Raw genomic sequence first — 18,684 nt, 5'->3', positions numbered from 1 at the left:
TGTGTGGGGGCTCTGTGTTAGGCCAGTGCCCGTAAGGCCACCTTGAGTCATAGTTTCCGTTTTTGGAAGTCCTCCAGCTTTTAAGGAATAAACATTCTGGGGCTCCTCCCATGATTTTTTGTTTGTTTGAGAAAAATGTTGAAGTCTTCAACTGGAATTGTAGATTTACATAGTTCTCTTTATTTCTGTTGATTTTTCCTTCATTTATCTTACAGCTTTGCTGGGTACATGTATTATAATACATTTAAAATAGTTATATCTTCTTGGTGAACTGATTTCTTATCCTTATGTACTGTCTTCTTTAATCCTTTGTCTACTATTCATATGACTCCTTTAAATTTTTTTTTTCTTTTTCTTTGGAGAGGTTTTCACTATAGGGAATTTTTTTTTTTTTTTGAGAAGTTTTTGCTATAGGGCGCGTGCGCTAGCCAGACAGACAGAGAGAGACAGAGAGACAGAAAGCGAGAAATCACCCCCCCAGGGGAGATGGTCACACCGTAGTCCCTTCTCCTCCATTCTCCTCTCGGGATCTTGGGCACACATGCACACATGCCCAGCGTGAGTTTTAAGCTACCGGGTCTGGGACGCGAACCGCGGTCGACTACGTGGGAGTCCAGCGACATAGCCATTACGCTAACTGCTAGTTCCCGCTATAGGGAAATTTTTTGACTAATGTTTGTATCTTTTTTTTTTCAATATTAATATTTACCCAGATAGTTACTACTTCTATTTTTCTTTTTCATTATTGAGTATTCCAGGTTTCCTTCTGGTATCTCTCTTTTTTTCATTAGAATTATCATTTAATTTTATTTATTATTATTATTTTTTTAATTGACCAGGATAGTCAGAGAGAGAGAGAGAAGGGAAAGTGAGAAAGCAAGCTACTAGGTTCAGGACTTGAACTGCTATCAGCCATGTGGAAGTTCAGCACCTTAGCTACCACACTACTAGCCAGCCCTTCAATTCTCTTCTTTTTTTTTTTTTTAATTCTCTTCTAATTAAAGAAGTTGACTGAGTGATTCTTTTCTTGTTTGTCTCTTTTTAAAAGAATTATTTAATTTATTATAATTTTTAAATTTTGCTATAGCACATGTGCACTCACCAGAGAGAGAGAGGGAAAGTGAGAAAGCAAGGACTCAAACCATAGTTGGCCATGTTGGAGTCCAGCACGTTTACCACCATATCACCTACTGGCCCCAATGTCTCTTATTTTTGTTTTTTTGTTTTTTTGGGGTTTTTTTTTGGAGAGGTTTTTGCGATAGGGTGCGTGCGCTCACCAGACAGACAGAGACAGAGAGACAGAAAGCAAGAAATCACCCCCCAGGGGGGATGGCCACGCCGCAATCCCTTCTCCATTCCCCTCTTGGGATCTTGGGCACACACGCACACGCGCCTGGCATGAGTTTTAAGCTACCGGGTCCAGGATGCGAACCGTGGTCGACTACGTGGGAGTCCAGCGACATAGCCATTACACTAACTGCTGGTCCCTCTTATTTTTGTTTTAAAGAATTATTTATTTTATTTTATTTATTCGTTCACTTTTTAAGTTTGACCAGAGAGAGAGAGAGAAAATGATAACACAAGCCACCAGGTCTGGGACTCAAACCATGGTCGGCCATTGGAAAGTGTCCAGTACCTTAACCACCATGCCGCCTGCTGGTCCCCCAATGTCTTTTTTATAGCAAATCAGTTGGCAACAAATTTTCTTAGTTTTTCTCCACCTGAGACTATATTTTACACTCATCTCTGAAGAATTTTTTTGAATATGGAATTGACAGTTATTTTCTTTTAGTATTCAAGTATCCATTCCTCTGACCTACATGGTTTCTCATGAGATTATCATTCCCCTATAAGTAATATAACTTTGTCTCTGACTGATTTCAAGACTTTTTCCTTTGTCTTTGGCTTTCAGCAGTTTGGTTATGATGTATTTTGGCATGGATTCCTGTGTTTAATCCCATTTAAAATTTGCTGAGCTTTTTTTTTTTTTTGGAGAGGTTTTTACTATAGGGTGCATGCACTCGCCAGAGAGACAGAAAGTGAGAAATCATCCCCCGGGGGGAATGTCCATGCCACAGTCCCTTCTCCATTCTCCTTGGGACCTTGGGCACGTATGTACACGTACCCAGCATGAGTTTAAGCTACCGAGTCCGGGACTTGAACCGCAGTATACTACATGGGAGTCCAGTGACATAGCCATTACACCGTCTGCTGGTCCCAACTCCTTTTTTTTTTTTTTTAAGAATTATTTATTTTTATTTATAATCACAATTATTATTATTTGCTAAAGGGCACTTGCACTCACCAGAGACAGAGAGAGAGAGAGAGAGAGATTGGGAAAGCAAGAAAGCAAACCACCAGGTTCAGGACTCGAACTTGTAGCCAGTCATGTGGGAGTTCAGTGCCTTAACCACCACACCACCTGCTGGCCCTTGCTGAACTTCTTTAATCTGTAGTTTTATGTTTCTACCAAATTTGAGAAGCTTTCAGTCATTATTTCTTCCCATAGTTTTTCTATACCACACTTTCTCTCTTCTCTTGGGACTACAGTGTCAGGCCTTTTGGCATTATCCCACGTGTCCTCAGGCTCTGTTCTTTTTTGTCCTTTTTTTTTCCATCTTCAAGTTCACTGACTTTCCTGTGTCATCTTCATTCTGCTGTTGAGCCAAAATGTGAGTTTCAGATTTTCAGTTACTATATTTTTCCCACCCTGAAATTTGCATTTTATCATTCTTTTTATCACCTATTCTTTTGCTGAGAGCACCTATATTTCTGTTCATTTTAAGAGCATTTGCCCTTAACTTGTAGAAGCATTTTAATAATAGTCTTTTTCAAATAATGTTAACATCTGTGTGATTTTAGCATTGCTATCTGTTGCTTGTCTAATCCTCTGTGAATTGAGGTTTTCCTGGTTGTCTGCTATGGTGTTTTAGATTTTGTATTTTTATGTCATGTTATAAGATTCTGTGCCTTATTTAAATTCTGTGGAGAATGCTGGTATTTTTTCCTTAGTATACCTTGACCTGGTTGGGTTAAGGCCACAAGCTCCAGCCAACATTCTGTGGCTTGTGGTTTCAGTGTAAGTTCCCCTTTTGAAGCCTTTGCTTGGCTATTTGCACCGATCAGGCCAGAACTTGGTGGCTCTCCCCTCCCATAGTTCCCTTTTCAGTGCTTCTCTGTGTTATTTAGGGTTAGATCTGTGCACAGCTTGGGTAAGTGTCGGAGCTTCTCACCAACTTTATAGGGTCACTTTTATGAGCTCCTGCCCCTCTGTGATGTCCCTGGTACTTGCAGCTTCAGTCCCTTGGGCCTCCTCTTTTCAGTCTTTCAGATGACACTTGGAGCTTAGTTCCAGCACTAGGCTGCACCCTTCCTGTGCCTCTGCCTATGTTAAGCCAAGCCATGGAGGACAGAGGACAGAAGGCAGCGAGATTCCCCTCACTCTGTTGGGACCCCAGTCCTCCTGACAGGAATCTCTATTTGGCTTTGCAGGAGACCCCTACCAAAGAGCTGGGGCATTGTGGAGAAGCACGTGGTCCTGAGCTGAGCGGCCCAGCACCAGCCACGGGGTCTCCATACCTGGGCCGGTGTCTACACTCAGAGAGCTCCACGGACGAAGAAGGTACTTTACTTCACTGAGTAGTTTCGGAAGAAACTTTGGGGACCAGCAGATGATGTAATGGTTATATCACTGGACTCCCACATGGTCGACTGCGGTTTGAATCCTGGACCCAGAGGCTTAAAACTTATGCTGGGCGAGTGTGTGGGTGTGGTCATCTCCCCCGGGAGGTGATTTCTCACTTTCTGTCTCTCTGTCTCGGCAAGCACACATGCTTTATAGCAAAAAATCTCTCTTTAAAAAAAAAAAAGAAGAAACTTTGAACAGTGTCAACATTTTTTCTGAAGATAACTTCTTCTCATGTTGCTTTAAATGACCCCTTGTGGCAACTTGCAAGTGGCCCTGCCATCTGGCTTTGATGTGCAGAGCACACCTGTGCTTTCACATGTTCCCTCTCCTTATCGAAAATGATAAAGGGAGGGTTTTTTGTTTTTTTTTTTTTTTATTTTAAGGGGGGAGCCTTTGAATGGAATGTTTGAATCCTGGACCCAGAGGCTTAAAACTTATGCTGGGCGAGTGTGTGGGTGTGGTCATCTCCCCCGGGAGGTGATTTCTCACTTTCTGTCTCTCTGTCTCGGCAAGCACACATGCTTTATAGCAAAAAATCTCTCTTTAAAAAAAAAAAAGAAGAAACTTTGAACAGTGTCAACATTTTTTCTGAAGATAACTTCTTCTCATGTTGCTTTAAATGACCCCTTGTGGCAACTTGCAAGTGGCCCTGCCATCTGGCTTTGATGTGCAGAGCACACCTGTGCTTTCACATGTTCCCTCTCCTTATCGAAAATGATAAAGGGAGGGTTTTTTGTTTTTTTTTTTTTTTAATTTATAGGTGGAGGCTTTGAATGGGATGATGACTTCTCCCCAGATCCTTTTATGGCAAAGACAACAAGCAACCTTCTTGGATCCAAGCCTTCTCTTCAGACATCCAAGTATTTCTCTCCACCACCGCCACCCCGGAGTGCAGAGCAGAGCTGGCCACACACGGCACCATACTCCCGCTTCTCCATCTCTCCTGCCAACATTGCCAGTTTCTCCCTCACACACCTCACCGACTCGGACATCGAGCAGGGAGGTGAGAGGCCCCACAGGACCTGGTTGCGGGTGGAGATAGGGGTGTCTTAGCCTCAGGGACCTTCCCTGCCTGACTTGAAGGCATGGTAATGGGATGCTTCCTTGGCATTTGTTGAGTGACTTGTGAAGTTTTTTTCATAATCCGCAATCCACACAGTGTGTTCAAGCCACATCGCTGCTTTTAGCCCTCCATCACCTGCAGGCTCATTACCTGCCCCTGGGCAGCCTGGGTCACTGGAGAGTCTCAGGTGCTCCGCCTTCCTTCCTTCTCCTACTCCTCCTCTGCTCTGGATCCCCCTTCCTCTGTTTCTCTACTTCTTTGTCAGAGGGAAGCAGCTCTCTAGAAGGCCTCATTCTTAAGCACCCTTGACCAGGACTTTGGAATTGAGCCCAGTGCACTGTGGCTCTCCCCCTGGGAATATTGGTTTTGCCATTAAGTCTTGGTCTTCATGTAATACCCAAGCACCTAGGGGGAGTTCGTGGGCAGGGGCACGTTTGAAGTGGTAAGACCTGAGCACATGGATCCTCCCTTCCCCAGAACTTGATTGGAAGACAAATGTTAATAGGTACATTTCTTGATTTAAAGTTTACAGATCAAATAATAAATTTTAAAACATAAAGAGCGTTTATTTGTGTTTGTTCTGTTTCATTTAGGCCGATTAGATAATGCCCATTACCTAACGATCCATCAGAGGGCAGATGTGGCTCAGAGCTAGTTTTCTTCTGTGCCCCACGTGTTAACACTGAGCTGACGTGTGAGCTCAGCAGATGTGTTTGTGGGAGAGTCTGACAGGTGTTACTTTAAAGGGAAGAGAAAGGGCAGCCCAGGCAGGTGTCAAGTATCCAGACACTGGCTTCAGTTCCTTTTTCTGCATACATAGCAGATCCTCTCCAGATTGTTCTTTGTGTTGATCGTTTTAAGAACCCAACTTTGTTCTGTTCCTTGTTCTCTCCCAAATAGGAAGCAGTGAAGATGGAGAGAAAGATTAGGTGGCTGCTGACACACTCCCTCAGGTCTGGGCTGCTCCCCAGAGCGGCGTTCCTGCACTTTCAGCCCAAGCAGCAACATCCACTCAGTATTTGCTGGCCTGAGATTGGGAGAAAGAATCAGGAGATGACGAGGGAGACGGTCCCGAGCTGCATTCGATGCCGCTAGCCACACCTGCGGCCACTCTCACACGCTTGAAGTGCTCACGCTCTGTGACCCTGTGGAGGCGAAGACACCGCTTCTGTGTGTGGAGCTGTCTTCACCAGGGCATCTCTTCTCTGTAGGTGATCTCTGTGTCCACACTTGTAGTCCCGGTCTCTGCAAGGGTGCCATGGAGGATGCCCAAGGGGAGTGGTCATGAGTGAGCCATATTTATTATTTCTCAAGAAATCACTAATTGCTCTCTGTAATTGCACTGTGGATAAATGTTCTACGAGTCCCTGGTATTGTACAGAATCTTAAATTATTCAAGGAAAATAAGGCAGGTCAAGCTGGTGCTGTCCACTAGTTTGATTTTCTTCTGTTTTATGGTTCGTTTGCTCTGCATGGTACTTGTAAAGCTTCCATATTTTGAGTGTCATGCCGTCTCTAGAATTGTGGGAATTGCACATAGGGTACTTTTTGATAAATGGTTCTGAATGTTAGTGTTTTATGTTCTTACAGGAAATATTTTTGATGAGTCCAAAAATATTGCCGTTTTGTTGATTGACTCGAACACATTTTTGTCTCTCCTCTCTAAGGTGGTTTCCAACCCTGCAGCAAATGAGGCTTTTCTCTGAGGAGCTGAAGGGTCTTGCAGCTTCTCTGCATTTCTCCTACTGCCCCTTAATTATTTTTAAACACTTTTGGTAAAAATTGACAGGTGGCATGCCCCTGTCAATTTGGGTTATAGTGCCCAGATCCCCGGGCCCCTCCCTGGAGACATTCTGGCGTGGCAGGTCAGGCAGCTACAAACAGAGCATGGCCACTGTGCCACTTCCCCTCAGACCATCAGAGTGGCCCTTCTGCTCATTTTGAGACCCAGCTGCCCTGTGGCTCTGGTGTTCTGGCAAGTCCTTCTACACGAAGCCAGAAGTAGTATCACAGAGGGCTCTGGCTGTTGAGGATGGTTTGAGTTAACTCTTTGTACACTTCAGGTCTGGTTGATTCGGGCTTTTGAAAAATCTCCTGAGCTGACTTTTCCCCCTCGAGGGCCCTCCAAGTTGTGTCCCAGTGTGGCTGATCTCTTAATAACCCAGGAGATCCACAACATCCTGCAGCTTCGAGGAGCGGACGAGGGACAGCAGCTGCATCTCGGTGGCCAACACACCCTCCTGGTTGGGACCTTGGGGATTCTGCTGGCTGTCACCCTTCACAGCTCCTTCCCTTCTGCATCCAGCACCAAACTCTCTTCTGGCTTTAAAAGGGAATGAGCATTTCCAGTGCTGCTTCATGCTGTTGGCAGGACTCGGTGTTCACCGTGCCAAGCTGACCTCATGCCGCCAACCTGGAGTTCTGCTTCGGCTGGTGCAGCAACAGCGCTGAGCTGAGAGAGGCACTGCAGGCCCTGGGTGGGTCCTCAGCCTATGGTCCCCTCACACAGGCCCTTCACAAATCCAGATGTTTTCCGGTGCTGACACACTTTCCAGAGCCCAGCGGGACACTGGGACAACTCTCCAGGCTGCAGATCAGAGTGACTCGGGTCCTAGTGCAAATGCAAGTGTGGACATTGACTAGATTTCGTGTGGTAAAGTATGACCTTCATTATCAGTTCTGGCTCGCTCCACTCATTCTTTATACTAAGCAATAACTTTCCAAAGCAAGAAAATTCAGAATGGAGAAAGAGTCCCTTAACCTTGAGCACTCCTAGGCTCACACAAAGCATGGGGTCTTGTGGTTGTGTATTTTTAAAAAATGAACAGGGCATTAGATAATTTTGCCAAAATTGTCGTAACTCTGAATTTCTATGCTATGGAGACTTCTGAGTTTTCTGAATTTTTACATCTAACTACCAGTCTTGGTTGAGAGAGAAATGAGAAGCAATTATACTAGTATTTTTATTTTTCCTCAAATTAGAGGTTTCAGGGATTCACAGTTAATAACGAAAATTAAGCAGATCCATAGAGAGATCCATAGAGTATACATACTTATATGGTCAGCCTAGGAGAAATATATCGATTTTTGAGGGCTGTACATATTTCACTATGATTAAGCAGATTTTAACAATTCCCATTTTTATTTATTTTACATCTGTATCACTCTCATAATTGCCAAACATTTTATACATGGAGTTGGGGGGGGAGGAATAGTAGATCCTACTGTGGTGTTGCATGGAAGGGAAGATTTTATATTTATAATAAACGTGAGTTTAACATGTTCTTTTGAAATCTCAAGCAATACACAGGAAATTCAATTAAGTAGATTAAAATTTTCAGCCCAGTTTTGAAATGTCAGCATGTGCTTTGTTGTTTTGATTCAGATTTTTTTTCTTTTCCACAAATAAGTTGGTTACTGATAGTGGGCTTTCAAAACATACTTGTTCCAATAAGTTATGAAACGAAATAAATCAGTGGCATTCTCTAGGTGATATGTGGGCGGTTTATAACACCTGGTTAACAATTATCATTGCTGGCCTCCTTTTGGTAGCAATCCAGAATCTGTCAGATTTTAATTAGTCTTTCTTTGGTGGAATTTGTGTATTTTAAAGGTATAATAAAAATAATCTAACCTTCATTTCCTTCCTAGCTAGATGCTAATTTGTGTTATCAAAAGACCCTGTCATATACCAGAAAAATATAGAAGAAATGCTCTCTAGATCCTTGTGACTTAGACTGGGTGTCTGGGTAAGAAGCCATTCATCTTAAGGGTGAAAGCTCAGCTGAGCTGAATTGAAAACAGAACATTCATTCTATTTTTAAATGTACAGGTGCGATTGTTTATATAGAAATGGGTTTATCTAAGAAAAGTCTTTGTATGTCTTGCTGCCGTGTTAAACACCTTTCAGAACTCCTTCCTTTTATTCATATTTCCCATAGGGTATTTGTAGAGCTAATGACCTATTGCATGTCTGTCCTGAGGGCCCAGGCAGAAGGGAGGCAGCTCTTAGTTTTGCTCTACTCAGCCTGTCATCTGAAAATCCAGAAGCGAACCAAGTGTTACACTCCAAATGCTGGGCTTCAGTTACAGCAGTTTTGAAATGTTAGCCTTATGAGAAGTAACCTTAAAATAAAAATGAGTCTACACAGTTACTCCAGACTTAAACTCGAAAACAATATTTCTAAGTAGTAATGGGGTTGGCTCAAGTCTGGATTGTTAAAACCAGAATTCTCTTCAGTGTATAAATAAATTCTTAAAGATGCGTTAACAGTATTGAACTACCAACAACCTGTTGAGACCACTTGTGAGTGGCTCGAGCATGTGCCATTGGCATTGCTCAAGTTTGCACAGACATGGCTGGATCTTGATAGTGGATCCGATGGTGTATCCACTGTTCAGTTCCCTCTGCAGACGAGGACCTATGGGCAGTCACACTTATCAGGTCTCCCTACTGTACTTTAACACAGTCGAAAGGTTCACGGCAACATAACAGTTAATGAACTTTCAGTTTAAATTGTGTACATTTTTAAATTGTAAGATTTTTACTGTATATTGATGCATAGTGTGATTCAAGAAATTGCTTGTAATTTAAAAACTATTTAATATTCAAAATAAATATAGTTATATATTTATAAACTCTGTTGCTGCATTTATTCTATATTTGTTACACCATGTAAAGGCGAGGGTGGGTGCCTGCAGTCCTGGGACACTGCCCTGTCATTGGAAATTGGGTGCCCTTCATGACAGACCTAAATTCTCCAGGCTCCTGAGAACACAAAGTTGTGTCCAGTCACTTTAGTATGAAACCAAGCTCGATGAGTTTGTGTTGCCTCAGTGTATCAATAGTTAGAAGCCTTGGCGCTTACAGACGAATTGCAGAAGTATTTTCATTTCTGAAGTCTGCATTTGACCCAGCCTCAAGGTGCTCTAAGCCAAGAGGCTGCTGTCAGCTCAAAACTAACCTTTCTGTGCTCCCAGTTAAACTCTGAGGGATGTCCAAGATGGACCATGTGAATGTTCCTAGTGTTTTTATTGTGTATCCCAGCCTACTGGTCCTGTGGTTGTGAAGCCACTGCCATAACCCACCTAAAGACTCTGCCACCAGGGAACCAGCAGTTAGCGTAATGGCTATGTCACTGGACTCCCACATAGTCGACCGCGGTTCACGTCCTGGACCCGGTGGCTTAAAACTCACACTGGACACGTGTGCGTGCATGCCCAAGATCCCGAGAGGAGAATGGAGGAGAAGGGATTGCGGTGTGACCATCCCCCCTGGGGGGTGATTTCTCGCTTTCTGTCTCTATGTCTCTCTCTGTCTGGCGAGCACACGTGCCCTATAGCAAAAACCTCTCCAAAAAAAAAAAAAAAGACTCTGGCACCATACTCCTAGCATCCCATCAACTCCCAATGATCCCTGAGCAAAATGCTAATTTAACACCTTTTAAATGTTTTAAATTTATTTTTGATTTTTAAAAAATCTTGCTGCAAGGCATGTGCACTCTTCAGAGAGAGAGAGAGAGAGACATCACCCCCTAGGAGGACATAGCCACATCACAATCCCCTTTTTTCCATTGTCCTCTGGGGATTTTAAGCTCCCAGGCAAATGCACAGGCAGCATGATTTTTTTTCTTTTATTGTTTTTTATTTATTATTATTATTTCATGCATTCAATCACTATACACTTAGATTGTAAAGAGACTTTACCCAGTATGATATACACCTCAGTCCAGCCCAGTTGAGAATACTATACACATTCTCATCAACAGATAATAAATCGTATCTGTGTCCCACAAGTGTCTTAACTATCTTTTTCCCCAAATTTCCTTTCCTATGCTCTTCCCCTCCCACACTCTTCCCACTCTGTCTCTAGTGTCCATAACAAATTTTAATGCTTTTATGTCCTCCAGTCTTTCCATCTCTACCATAGAGTGCAGACAGTTGGTATATGTTAAGTGGAGACATACAATGTCTCATAGCCTGACTTGCTTCACTCAGCAACAGATCTTCCGTATTCGTCCACTTGCTATCAAATTCCAGGGCCTTATTATTTATGGCTGAATAATATTCCATGGACCATTTGTGCCACACTTTTTCAATCCATTCATCTGTTTGTGGACATTTGGGTTGGTCCCAGGTCTTAGCAATTGTGACTAATGCTGCAATGGATATAGTTGTGCAAGTGTTTTTCCGACTGAGTGCTCTCCTGTCCTTTGGGTAGATACCCAGGAGTGGAATTGCTGGATCATATGGTAGTTTCATTTGAAGGTCTTTGAGGAACCTCCATATTGTTCTCTACAGTGGCTGGACCAATTTACATTCCCACCCACAGTGTAGCAGTGTTCCCCTTCCACCACATCTCCTCCAGCACTTACCGTTTTTGTTTGTTTGTTTGTATCTTCAGGCAGCATGTTTTTCAAGCCACTGGGTCTGGAACTCCAACTGCAGACTGGCCCATGTGGGATCCAGCCACCTTAATGACCGTGCCACCAGCTGGCCCAATTTAACACCCCTTGATGCTTCTGTAACTAGTGAGGGAACCGAGGCAGGAAGTGAGCCAGTAGTATAAAGAGGCAGGTGGATTGCCAGTGTTAAGCCCAGAATGCCTTTTTCCCACCTCTGGAGACCTAAAAGGGATAGTTAACCAGTCTCTTCCTACTAACCAGTAAGAACTGCCTAGAGGCCCTCGCCCACACCTGGCAGCACTCTGCCCCTCACCGCCCCCCCCCCAAGTGGGGAGAGGTTCTCAGTGTGTGTCCCAAGCGCTTAGGCGCTGCACAGTTCACCAGGAACTTTGAAAATGGGGTAGGGGTCAGAGGGGAGAGACCTGGGCCCTTGCTTTTCAAGGGTGTTGCCGCTATCCCTTTAAGATGCTAGTATTGCAGAGTAGCTTTTCCACGAATTCTCCTGCGGCTTTGGCTCCACGTGAGCCTAACTCCAAGGTCCTGTGCGCGAACAGGTGCGGTTCCTGGGCACTCAAACAAGCTTTAGTCTACCCTTCGGCAAAATGGGCCCAGACTCCCCGCCTCGCACTGGGCTGCCAGGTCTTGAAGCAAACTGCAGGCGATCTCCGCGGGGGCAGGCTGGGGGTCGGGAAGTAGAGGGAGGGGATGGGGAAGCCTTTCTGGAGGAACGCGGATTGGGGCATGTCGTTAGGAAGTGGCGGGCCGAGGGAGGTTGTGTGGGGGTTTCAGGCGGGAGGCGATCAAGGGGCAGAACAGGCTGTCGGATGGGAACGCAGATTGGGGGATCCCGTCAGGGAGAGGTGGGGCAGGGAAGGGTGTCAGGCGGGGAAGACCCGCGGCAGAGGCGGACCCGGGCTCTGCTGCCGCCTGGTCCAAAGGGGGGAGTCGGGAGGGCAGAGGAGGCCGGTCCGCCTGGCTGGCAGGTGCAAACCCTGACCCCCAGGCCCTCCCCCGGGACAGCCGGCCCCGCCCAGGTCCCGCCCAGCGGGCTCATTTACATGCGTCCTCGGCCCCGCCCGGGGCGGCTAAAGCGACGTGTCCTTGTCCCCCGTGGGCAGCCTCGGAGCGTGTGGCTGTGGATTCCCAGGTAACCGGGGGGCTGAAGAGTCCAGGTGTGACTGCGGGAGGGGAACCTAGTGTCAGGACCGGCTCGGGGCAGGAGGAAAACCGTTTGGAACTCCAGGGTCTGAGCCCCAGCTTGGGCTATCCACGTGGTGGGACTGGGGCTGCTGCAGGGCTCTGCCCACTGTGGACCTCTGACCTCCCACAGCTGTCCCACGTCTATGCTGATTCTGGCTGGATCTTGTCCCTGGATCCGTCCTGGCATTGTGGCGGATTTGCTGCTTACCCCTGGGTACACGGGAGGCCTAACAGCGTTAGACAGAGGGGCTGCCCTAAGCTAGGGTTGGGGACACATTTCTGGGTGGTCTGAGCAAAGTGTCAAAGGTCACCTAAGCTCAGGAGGCAATCAGGGGGCAGGGGCTAGGGGAAGGTGGGGGTCAGTGTGAATCAACCAGAGGGGAGGAGAAAGGCACACAGATCAGGGAAAGCTCTGGGGAGTCCCTGTGAGGTCAAGCAGAAGCAGGAGCATGGGTGGAGGGCATGTGGGTCAGCTCAGAGCTCAGCATATGAATGAGAAAGACCCTGGGGTCACAAGTGGTGAACTGACACTGGCTACCGAGGCCATTGTCACCATCGAGGAGGCTGACAGGGAGAGCAGCAATGCTGAGTGACCACAGAGTGGCCTGTATTCTCGATTTCAGTGCCAGAGGCCTCCCCTCCCAGTCGCCATCTTCTGAGACATCCAGTCCAGAGCCATGAAGACCAAGAGCCGGCCCCCACGGCGCCGGGCACCTCTGCAGGACGCAGAGGCCACCCCAGGGGAGCGCACACCTGACAGGCTCCAGCCAGGCTCTGAGCCAGACGTTGCCAAGGGTCTACGGAGCAGGACCACCCGGGCGGCGGGAGGCCGGGCTGAAGGTGGGCGCAGACGGCCAGGGCCCACAGGTCTGGGCTGCCGGCGGGAGAGCAGCGTCCAGCGGCGGCTGGAGAGCAACGAGCGGGAGCGGCAGCGGATGCACAAGCTCAACAACGCTTTCCAGGCCCTGCGCGAGGTCATCCCGCACGTGCGCGCAGATAAGAAGCTCTCCAAGATCGAGACGCTCACGCTGGCCAAGAACTATATCAAGTCGCTGACCGCCACTATTCTGACCATGTCCAGCAGCCGCATCCCCGGCCTGGAGGGCCCTGGCCCATCACCAGGCCCTAAGCTCTACCAGCACTACCAGCAGCAGCAAGTGGCTGGAGGTACTTTTGGTGCCACAGAGGCTCCGCCCCAGGGCCAGCTGCAGAGGTACTCCACGCAGATCCACAGCTTCCGAGAGGGCACCTAGTCCCTGGCTCTGGGGTGGGGTGGCAGTGGTGCCCAGCCTGTACACCCTAGCCCTGGCCCTTCCGTGCTGCTTGCCCCAGACTGGTGACGATGCCTCAGACATGGCCCCCGCGGCTCCATTCATTTTCCCTCAACACTGAGCCACCTCCCTGGAACGGTTTTTCCTGGCCCCAGGGACAAGTGAGTGGTCTGGATGAGGCCGCGGCTCTAGGCAGCCTGAGGTCCAAACCTGGCAAGGGTCTGAGGTCCTGCTTTTTCACTGAACCTGGTGGACGAAGCAGGAGTGAAAGGCCTGAGCCTTCGTAACTAAATTCTCTTCACCCTGACTCCCTTCCTGGCAAAGGGAGATTCCAGGAAAAGATTTACTTACAAGTTTTCCTAGCTATCGCTGAGGCCAAGGCCTGGGGAGGGACCTGCCGGAGGGCTAGATGGGGCCTGGGGTGTTTCCTCACTTGGGGTAAACTGACGTCCCAGACAAAAAGCCTGAGGCCATTCAGAGAGCGTGGCTGAGCCAAGATGGTTGAAGCGTCATCTTCAGCAGCTAGAAACCCTAATCGGATGACCTCGAATTCCTTCTAAAGGGGACTTAGGGGGCTTTTTGCCCCCTCTCCAGAGGGGGTTTGTGTGGCAACCGCAGCCCAGGCTGAGGCTAACAGCAGGTGATGGCAGGGGGTGCCTGGGTCCTGTGCTGAGTGGCTTTGTGGACCAGAACTGGAGCTGGAGATGGGGCTGTCCCTGGGGTTGCCCTTCTGTGCTTGCCGGGAGAGCTGTGAGCACCTGGTCCCCAGAGCAGGCCTGAGGCATCCTGGCCAGCCCTGGGCTGTGCAGGGAGGTTTGTCGCAGGCCTTCCGCAGGCTCCCACTTTGTTATCTGTTGTCACACCTGTCACTGACGTGGGTCACCATATAGTTGGCCAAGGGCAGTCAGTCTGACAGACTTTTAGGCTTGAGTCCTTGCTTGTGTGGGGGGCCCTTTGGCTTTCTGTGAGGTGAAGCCTGGGTGTGGCAGGAGCTTCCCTCCCCCTCCTGGTGCTGCTCCTTAATGGCAGGGACTGGGTGGCTTGGCAGCTACCTGCAGCCTCAGGCCCAGCTTCCTTCTGCCGGGGCGTTCCCGCCCCACTGGCTCTGCCAGCCTTGGCCACTTTGTTTCCAGACCTGCTGGTGTCACCCCCTCCCCCGTCTCTCTGCCTGGGCCACATTAAGGGCAGCAGGTGCCACCGTGAGGAACAGGCCTTGGCCACTTCCCTGGTACTCTCCTGGTCAGGCCCTCTGGGGGGCTTCCCCAGGCACATTATTCCATCTCAATGAAACTTGACCAAGTGAGGTTCCTGCCAGCCCTTGGGGGCCCACCATGCAGTTGCTCCATCATAGTCAATTGGGGACCACTCTGTCAGAGTGACCCACCAGTGGGAGCCATAACTGGGCATGACTCAGGGTTGGAACAGGTAGAGCCCAGGTCCTCTACTATAGGAGACATGCCCAATGGGGACACAAGATGGTGGAGACCCCCACCAAGGGCAGGCAGGGTGCTAGAGACCTGGCAACTCTCGTTTCGCTGAGCTGAGGCCCTCGACTTGCTAAACAAACTTAGAAGCTGAGTCCAATGGCACAGAGAAGGGGACCAGTGGGGGTGCTGTCCAGGACACTGTGTTGATGGCTGTCCGTGGCCAGGGCAGCAGGGGGGCTGGGCTGACCGACCGCCTTGCAGGAGGACAGCTGTCATGGCTCTTACTTGAACTGGCACCTGTATCCCTTCTGCCTCCCAGAGGGTGAGCAGGGCCATCGTCCATCCCTCACCTGCAGCTGGAGGGGATCTACATGCCATGTGGCCACACCATGCAGGACCCTCAAAGGTCCCAACCCCACTGTGAAGTATCAAATGCTATGGGAGGTGAGGGGCTAGGTCTGTGACAGGCCAGCAGGGACTGCTGGCATCTGCTCCCTCCAACCTCACCTCGACCCCAACCCCAGCTTGTCTTCCAAGGCCCTGCACGGGCCACCATGGCTGAGAAGTCCCTCTAAACGTGGGTCACAGACCTGTGCTGCTCTGGTTGCCTGTGCCGCACCCCACCCACCCTCAGAGACCGGGTCCTGGGGAGCTGGGAGGCAGGCTCCCCATCCACCCAGGGAGACACTGGAAAACCCCAGCTGGAACTGCACAGCCCGCGCCCCCATTATAATTGTGGTGACAATGTTTCTTCAATGATCCAAATTTGCCTTTATTTTCTCTAATGGTCCCTTCAAAGTACGAATGAAACTGATGCTGGGTCATATGACAGAAATAAAAGATTTCACAGCAACTGCCGCTTTTGCCCTGTGGACACGTGCGTGGGGAACTGCCCATCTTCATCGTGACGTATTAATAAAATGCCGTGCCGTTTACACTCTGGCATACGTTTTTATTGAATAAAGCATCTGAGGAATAGAGGCAGTTCAGTGATGCCGAGCAGGTAACAGGTGGTGCTCAGCAGTGAGAGGACATGTCACCCTGGAGGAAGTGCAGAGTGACTCCCTTGGGGTGCTTCGCTGAGAGCCACCTGCGGACAGCGAGTCCCGGGAGAATGTACAGGGCACTGTTGTGGGGAACAAATCACAATGCCCACTCAGAGAAAGCCTGACACGGAAATGTAAACAGGACAATGTCACCTGCATGCCACCAGCCACCAGGGCCGTCACGCTTCTGAGTTCTGCACCCAGACACACCTGGTTCCACCTCCAGAGACCTCAGGAATACCCAGTCTCAAACTCCGGAGGGAGGAAACCCTACAGGAGACCTTTCCTGGTTTCCAGGTGACGCACACCAGACAGCAAAACAGAACCTAGTGCATAGCTGACCCTCCTGACGACGAAACGGACGGGAATCCCAGGAAAGCTAGGCAGTCCCTCCATTCCGTCTCAAAATGAGCAGAGACAGGACTTGGGCCCTGCTGACCTCCTGGGCAGTGTCCAGTTGTAGGAAGCAAACTTGAAACTTCACTGATGGGTGTAACGGGATAAAAAGCAGCAATAGTGTGACGCAAGTGGGGCCCCTGGGCCACGTGCTCCCTGCCTCCCCTGGCTGGCCAGCAGGGGCTCTCCCCCTGCCAGGGCCCTGCACACGCCGACACCCCAGAGTGCTGCACCCCCAAACCTCCAACCCGATCCAATGTATTGTACAAGGAGCCCCTACCCCCCACCATGTCTGGGGAAGGGGCTGCCTGGGAGTTTGAGATGATAATTCTGTACATGGACACCTTCTGCCGGCCACAGGGCAGCTTCTCCATCCACCCCCTCCCATTCAAGTATTTATTTCCAATTGCCAACTTCTTCCTTCACTTCCTACATTAAACCCTGCAAGCCCTGCTCTCAGAAATTCTCACAGCATGTGGCCAAGGCAAGAGGCAGAGGGGGAGGAAGGGTGGGAGAGGCCAGGGTTGAGGTGGGGTCCTGCCCTTCACAATGTCCCTTGCAGGCTGGGGACCCTTGTAGGAGCCTCCACATTTCACATTTCTGGACCTTTCTGCCAGTGCCTCTGAATGGCCACCTCGGGCCAGGCTCCCTCCTGAGGCGGCCTGGGCGATGCCTACGTGTGGTGCTGTGTTGGGAACCTTGATGGTGAACCTTGATCCCGTGCAGGGCACTGTTTCTGCTCCGGCTGCGCAGGTGTCCTCAGCAGCAGACGGGGCCATGGGTCTCCTGTGGGGCACTGGGCTCCTGCTCCCGGGATGTACTCCAGGTTGTCCTGGTGGCATTAGCCCGGATGGAGATGTGGTCCCAGCCTCCCTGGAAGGAGAAGGCTGCATCATCCAGGGTGTCAGGGCTCAAGGACCCTCATGGGCTCTGCCTGGGGCCTCTTACCAACCCCAATGCCAGGTCTCAGCTGCACTGTCCGGCCTCTGTGGCCCTGTAGCTGGCATTGCCCTGGGGGCCCAGTTTGCACACACGACTGCCCCTGCACCTGGGCCTGCTCACCCCGATGCCGTAGTCCCAGCCCTGTCCCTTGGGCTCATGGGGCTGCACACCCGTGCGATGGCACACCGTTCCCCGACTCAGGCTGTGGCTCCCCTGGACTTTGTCGGCGATAACCCAGACCTGGAACACAGACCTACTGAAGCGCCCAGCCATGGCTGCAGTGACACTGCTGGGGACAGGAAGGGGAAGATCAGAGAGGAAACCAGGGCGGCCCAAGTATCCAACTCTCCGAGTCCCCACACACCTGATCCAGAGGCCCCACGGACACTCGGCGCACATTGTTGGACACGTGCTCCCAGCTGGAGCCCTGTGGGTAGCTGGGCGTGATCCCTTGGCGATACCACAGGTTCCCTGGGGAGAGAAGCGGCCAGGGTCAAATGCAAAGGCCTTCCCAAGCCCACCCTGCCCGTGCAGCCCAGCTCTGCCAGGCCCAGATCAGATCAGGCCCCAGCTTTGACCAGCTTCAGGAGCTGGGGAGGCCTGATCAGTCTTGGCAGTGGCCCTGGCCCCTCTGCACCCTGGCTGAGCCACAGTGTGAGGGCCTGGGCCGCAGCCAGCTCTGGCCTTTCCACACTCTGGGGTTTGCCTGCACTTCATAATCATCCTATTGTGCTGGGCAGGGTTGGCATCGCTATCCTCTTTTACTGAGCTAGAAACTGAGGACAAAGAATTTATTAAACAAATACAAAGAGATCCGGATCTGGAATGAACACTCTAGACTTCAGTCTTGATTCTGCCTTTTCCTAGCCTTTCCCTCATCTGTGACCGCGACAGCATACTGAAGGGGACTGGCGAGAGCCCTGCCTGAGGGGACACACGGGTCAGGGATGCCCAGAGCAGGCCACGAGCTGCCAAGGGAGCTCCTGCACCACAGGCCTGTGTGGAACCTTCCAGAAGAAACTCCCAGTGCAGGTCTCGCCATGGAGCATCACCCCAGCTTTGGCGCTGTGCCCTCAGCTCTCGTGAGTGCCCTGTCCTCTATCCTTTGCCTTCTGCCCTCTGCCCAGGTAGGGCTCTGCCATCTGGGGCTGGTGCCCCCAAACTTGGGTACCTGGGGGAAGAGACAGACACTGAGGCTGACCACAGGGCAGGTGCCTCCCACAGTGGTTACAAAGGTCTCGTGTAGG

The 18,684-nt window shown here is 49.8% G+C and overlaps 3 protein-coding genes across 4 annotated transcripts in view; 2 read left to right on the top strand and 1 right to left on the bottom strand.

Moving 5' to 3' along the window:
* The window catches only part of LMTK2 (lemur tyrosine kinase 2), an 85,659-nt gene extending 79,838 nt beyond the window's left edge, over nt 1-5,821 (top strand). Inside the window, exons 12-14 of the mRNA XM_006150178.3 lie at nt 3,493-3,622; nt 4,449-4,691; nt 5,652-5,821. Coding sequence (XP_006150240.1) covers nt 3,493-3,622; nt 4,449-4,691; nt 5,652-5,680 — 402 coding nt within the window. The 3' untranslated portion in view covers nt 5,681-5,821. The remainder of the gene's footprint in view (nt 1-3,492; nt 3,623-4,448; nt 4,692-5,651) is intronic.
* Nucleotides 5,822-12,204: 6,383 nt separating this feature from the next.
* Nucleotides 12,205-15,907, top strand: BHLHA15 (basic helix-loop-helix family member a15). Of its 2 annotated transcripts, none has more exons than XM_006150173.1 (2): nt 12,205-12,302; nt 12,979-15,907. In XM_006150173.1, the coding sequence occupies exon 2, from the start codon at nt 13,033-13,035 to the stop codon at nt 13,606-13,608; it is 576 nt and encodes a 191-aa protein (XP_006150235.1). In that variant the 5' UTR covers nt 12,205-12,302; nt 12,979-13,032; the 3' UTR covers nt 13,609-15,907. The 2 variants fall into 2 exon arrangements, with proteins under 2 accessions (XP_006150235.1, XP_006150236.1); XM_006150174.3 differs by lacking the exon at nt 12,205-12,302 and adding an exon at nt 12,409-12,569.
* A 77-nt stretch (nt 15,908-15,984) lies between these two features.
* TECPR1 (tectonin beta-propeller repeat containing 1) overlaps nt 15,985-18,684 on the bottom strand; it is a 41,038-nt gene continuing 38,338 nt past the window's right edge. The window contains exons 24-25 of the mRNA XM_006150175.3: nt 17,558-17,677; nt 15,985-17,368 (exon numbers count right to left, since the gene is read on the bottom strand). Coding sequence (XP_006150237.1) covers nt 17,255-17,368; nt 17,558-17,677 — 234 coding nt within the window. The 3' untranslated portion in view covers nt 15,985-17,254. The remainder of the gene's footprint in view (nt 17,369-17,557; nt 17,678-18,684) is intronic.

Source organism: Tupaia chinensis, unplaced genomic scaffold (assembly GCF_000334495.1).
Source record: "Tupaia chinensis unplaced genomic scaffold, TupChi_1.0 Scaffold000279_1, whole genome shotgun sequence".
Classification (NCBI taxonomy): domain Eukaryota; kingdom Metazoa; phylum Chordata; class Mammalia; order Scandentia; family Tupaiidae; genus Tupaia; species Tupaia belangeri.
The sequence above is the reverse complement of the archived record's forward strand: the minus strand, read 5'-3'. Positions and strand labels throughout refer to the sequence as shown.

Bases quoted from the DNA above. Each gene is read 5' to 3' on its own strand.
- BHLHA15 (XM_006150173.1), top strand. From the start codon at position 13,033: ATGAAGACCAAGAGCCGGCCCCCACGGCGCCGGGCACCTCTGCAGGAC.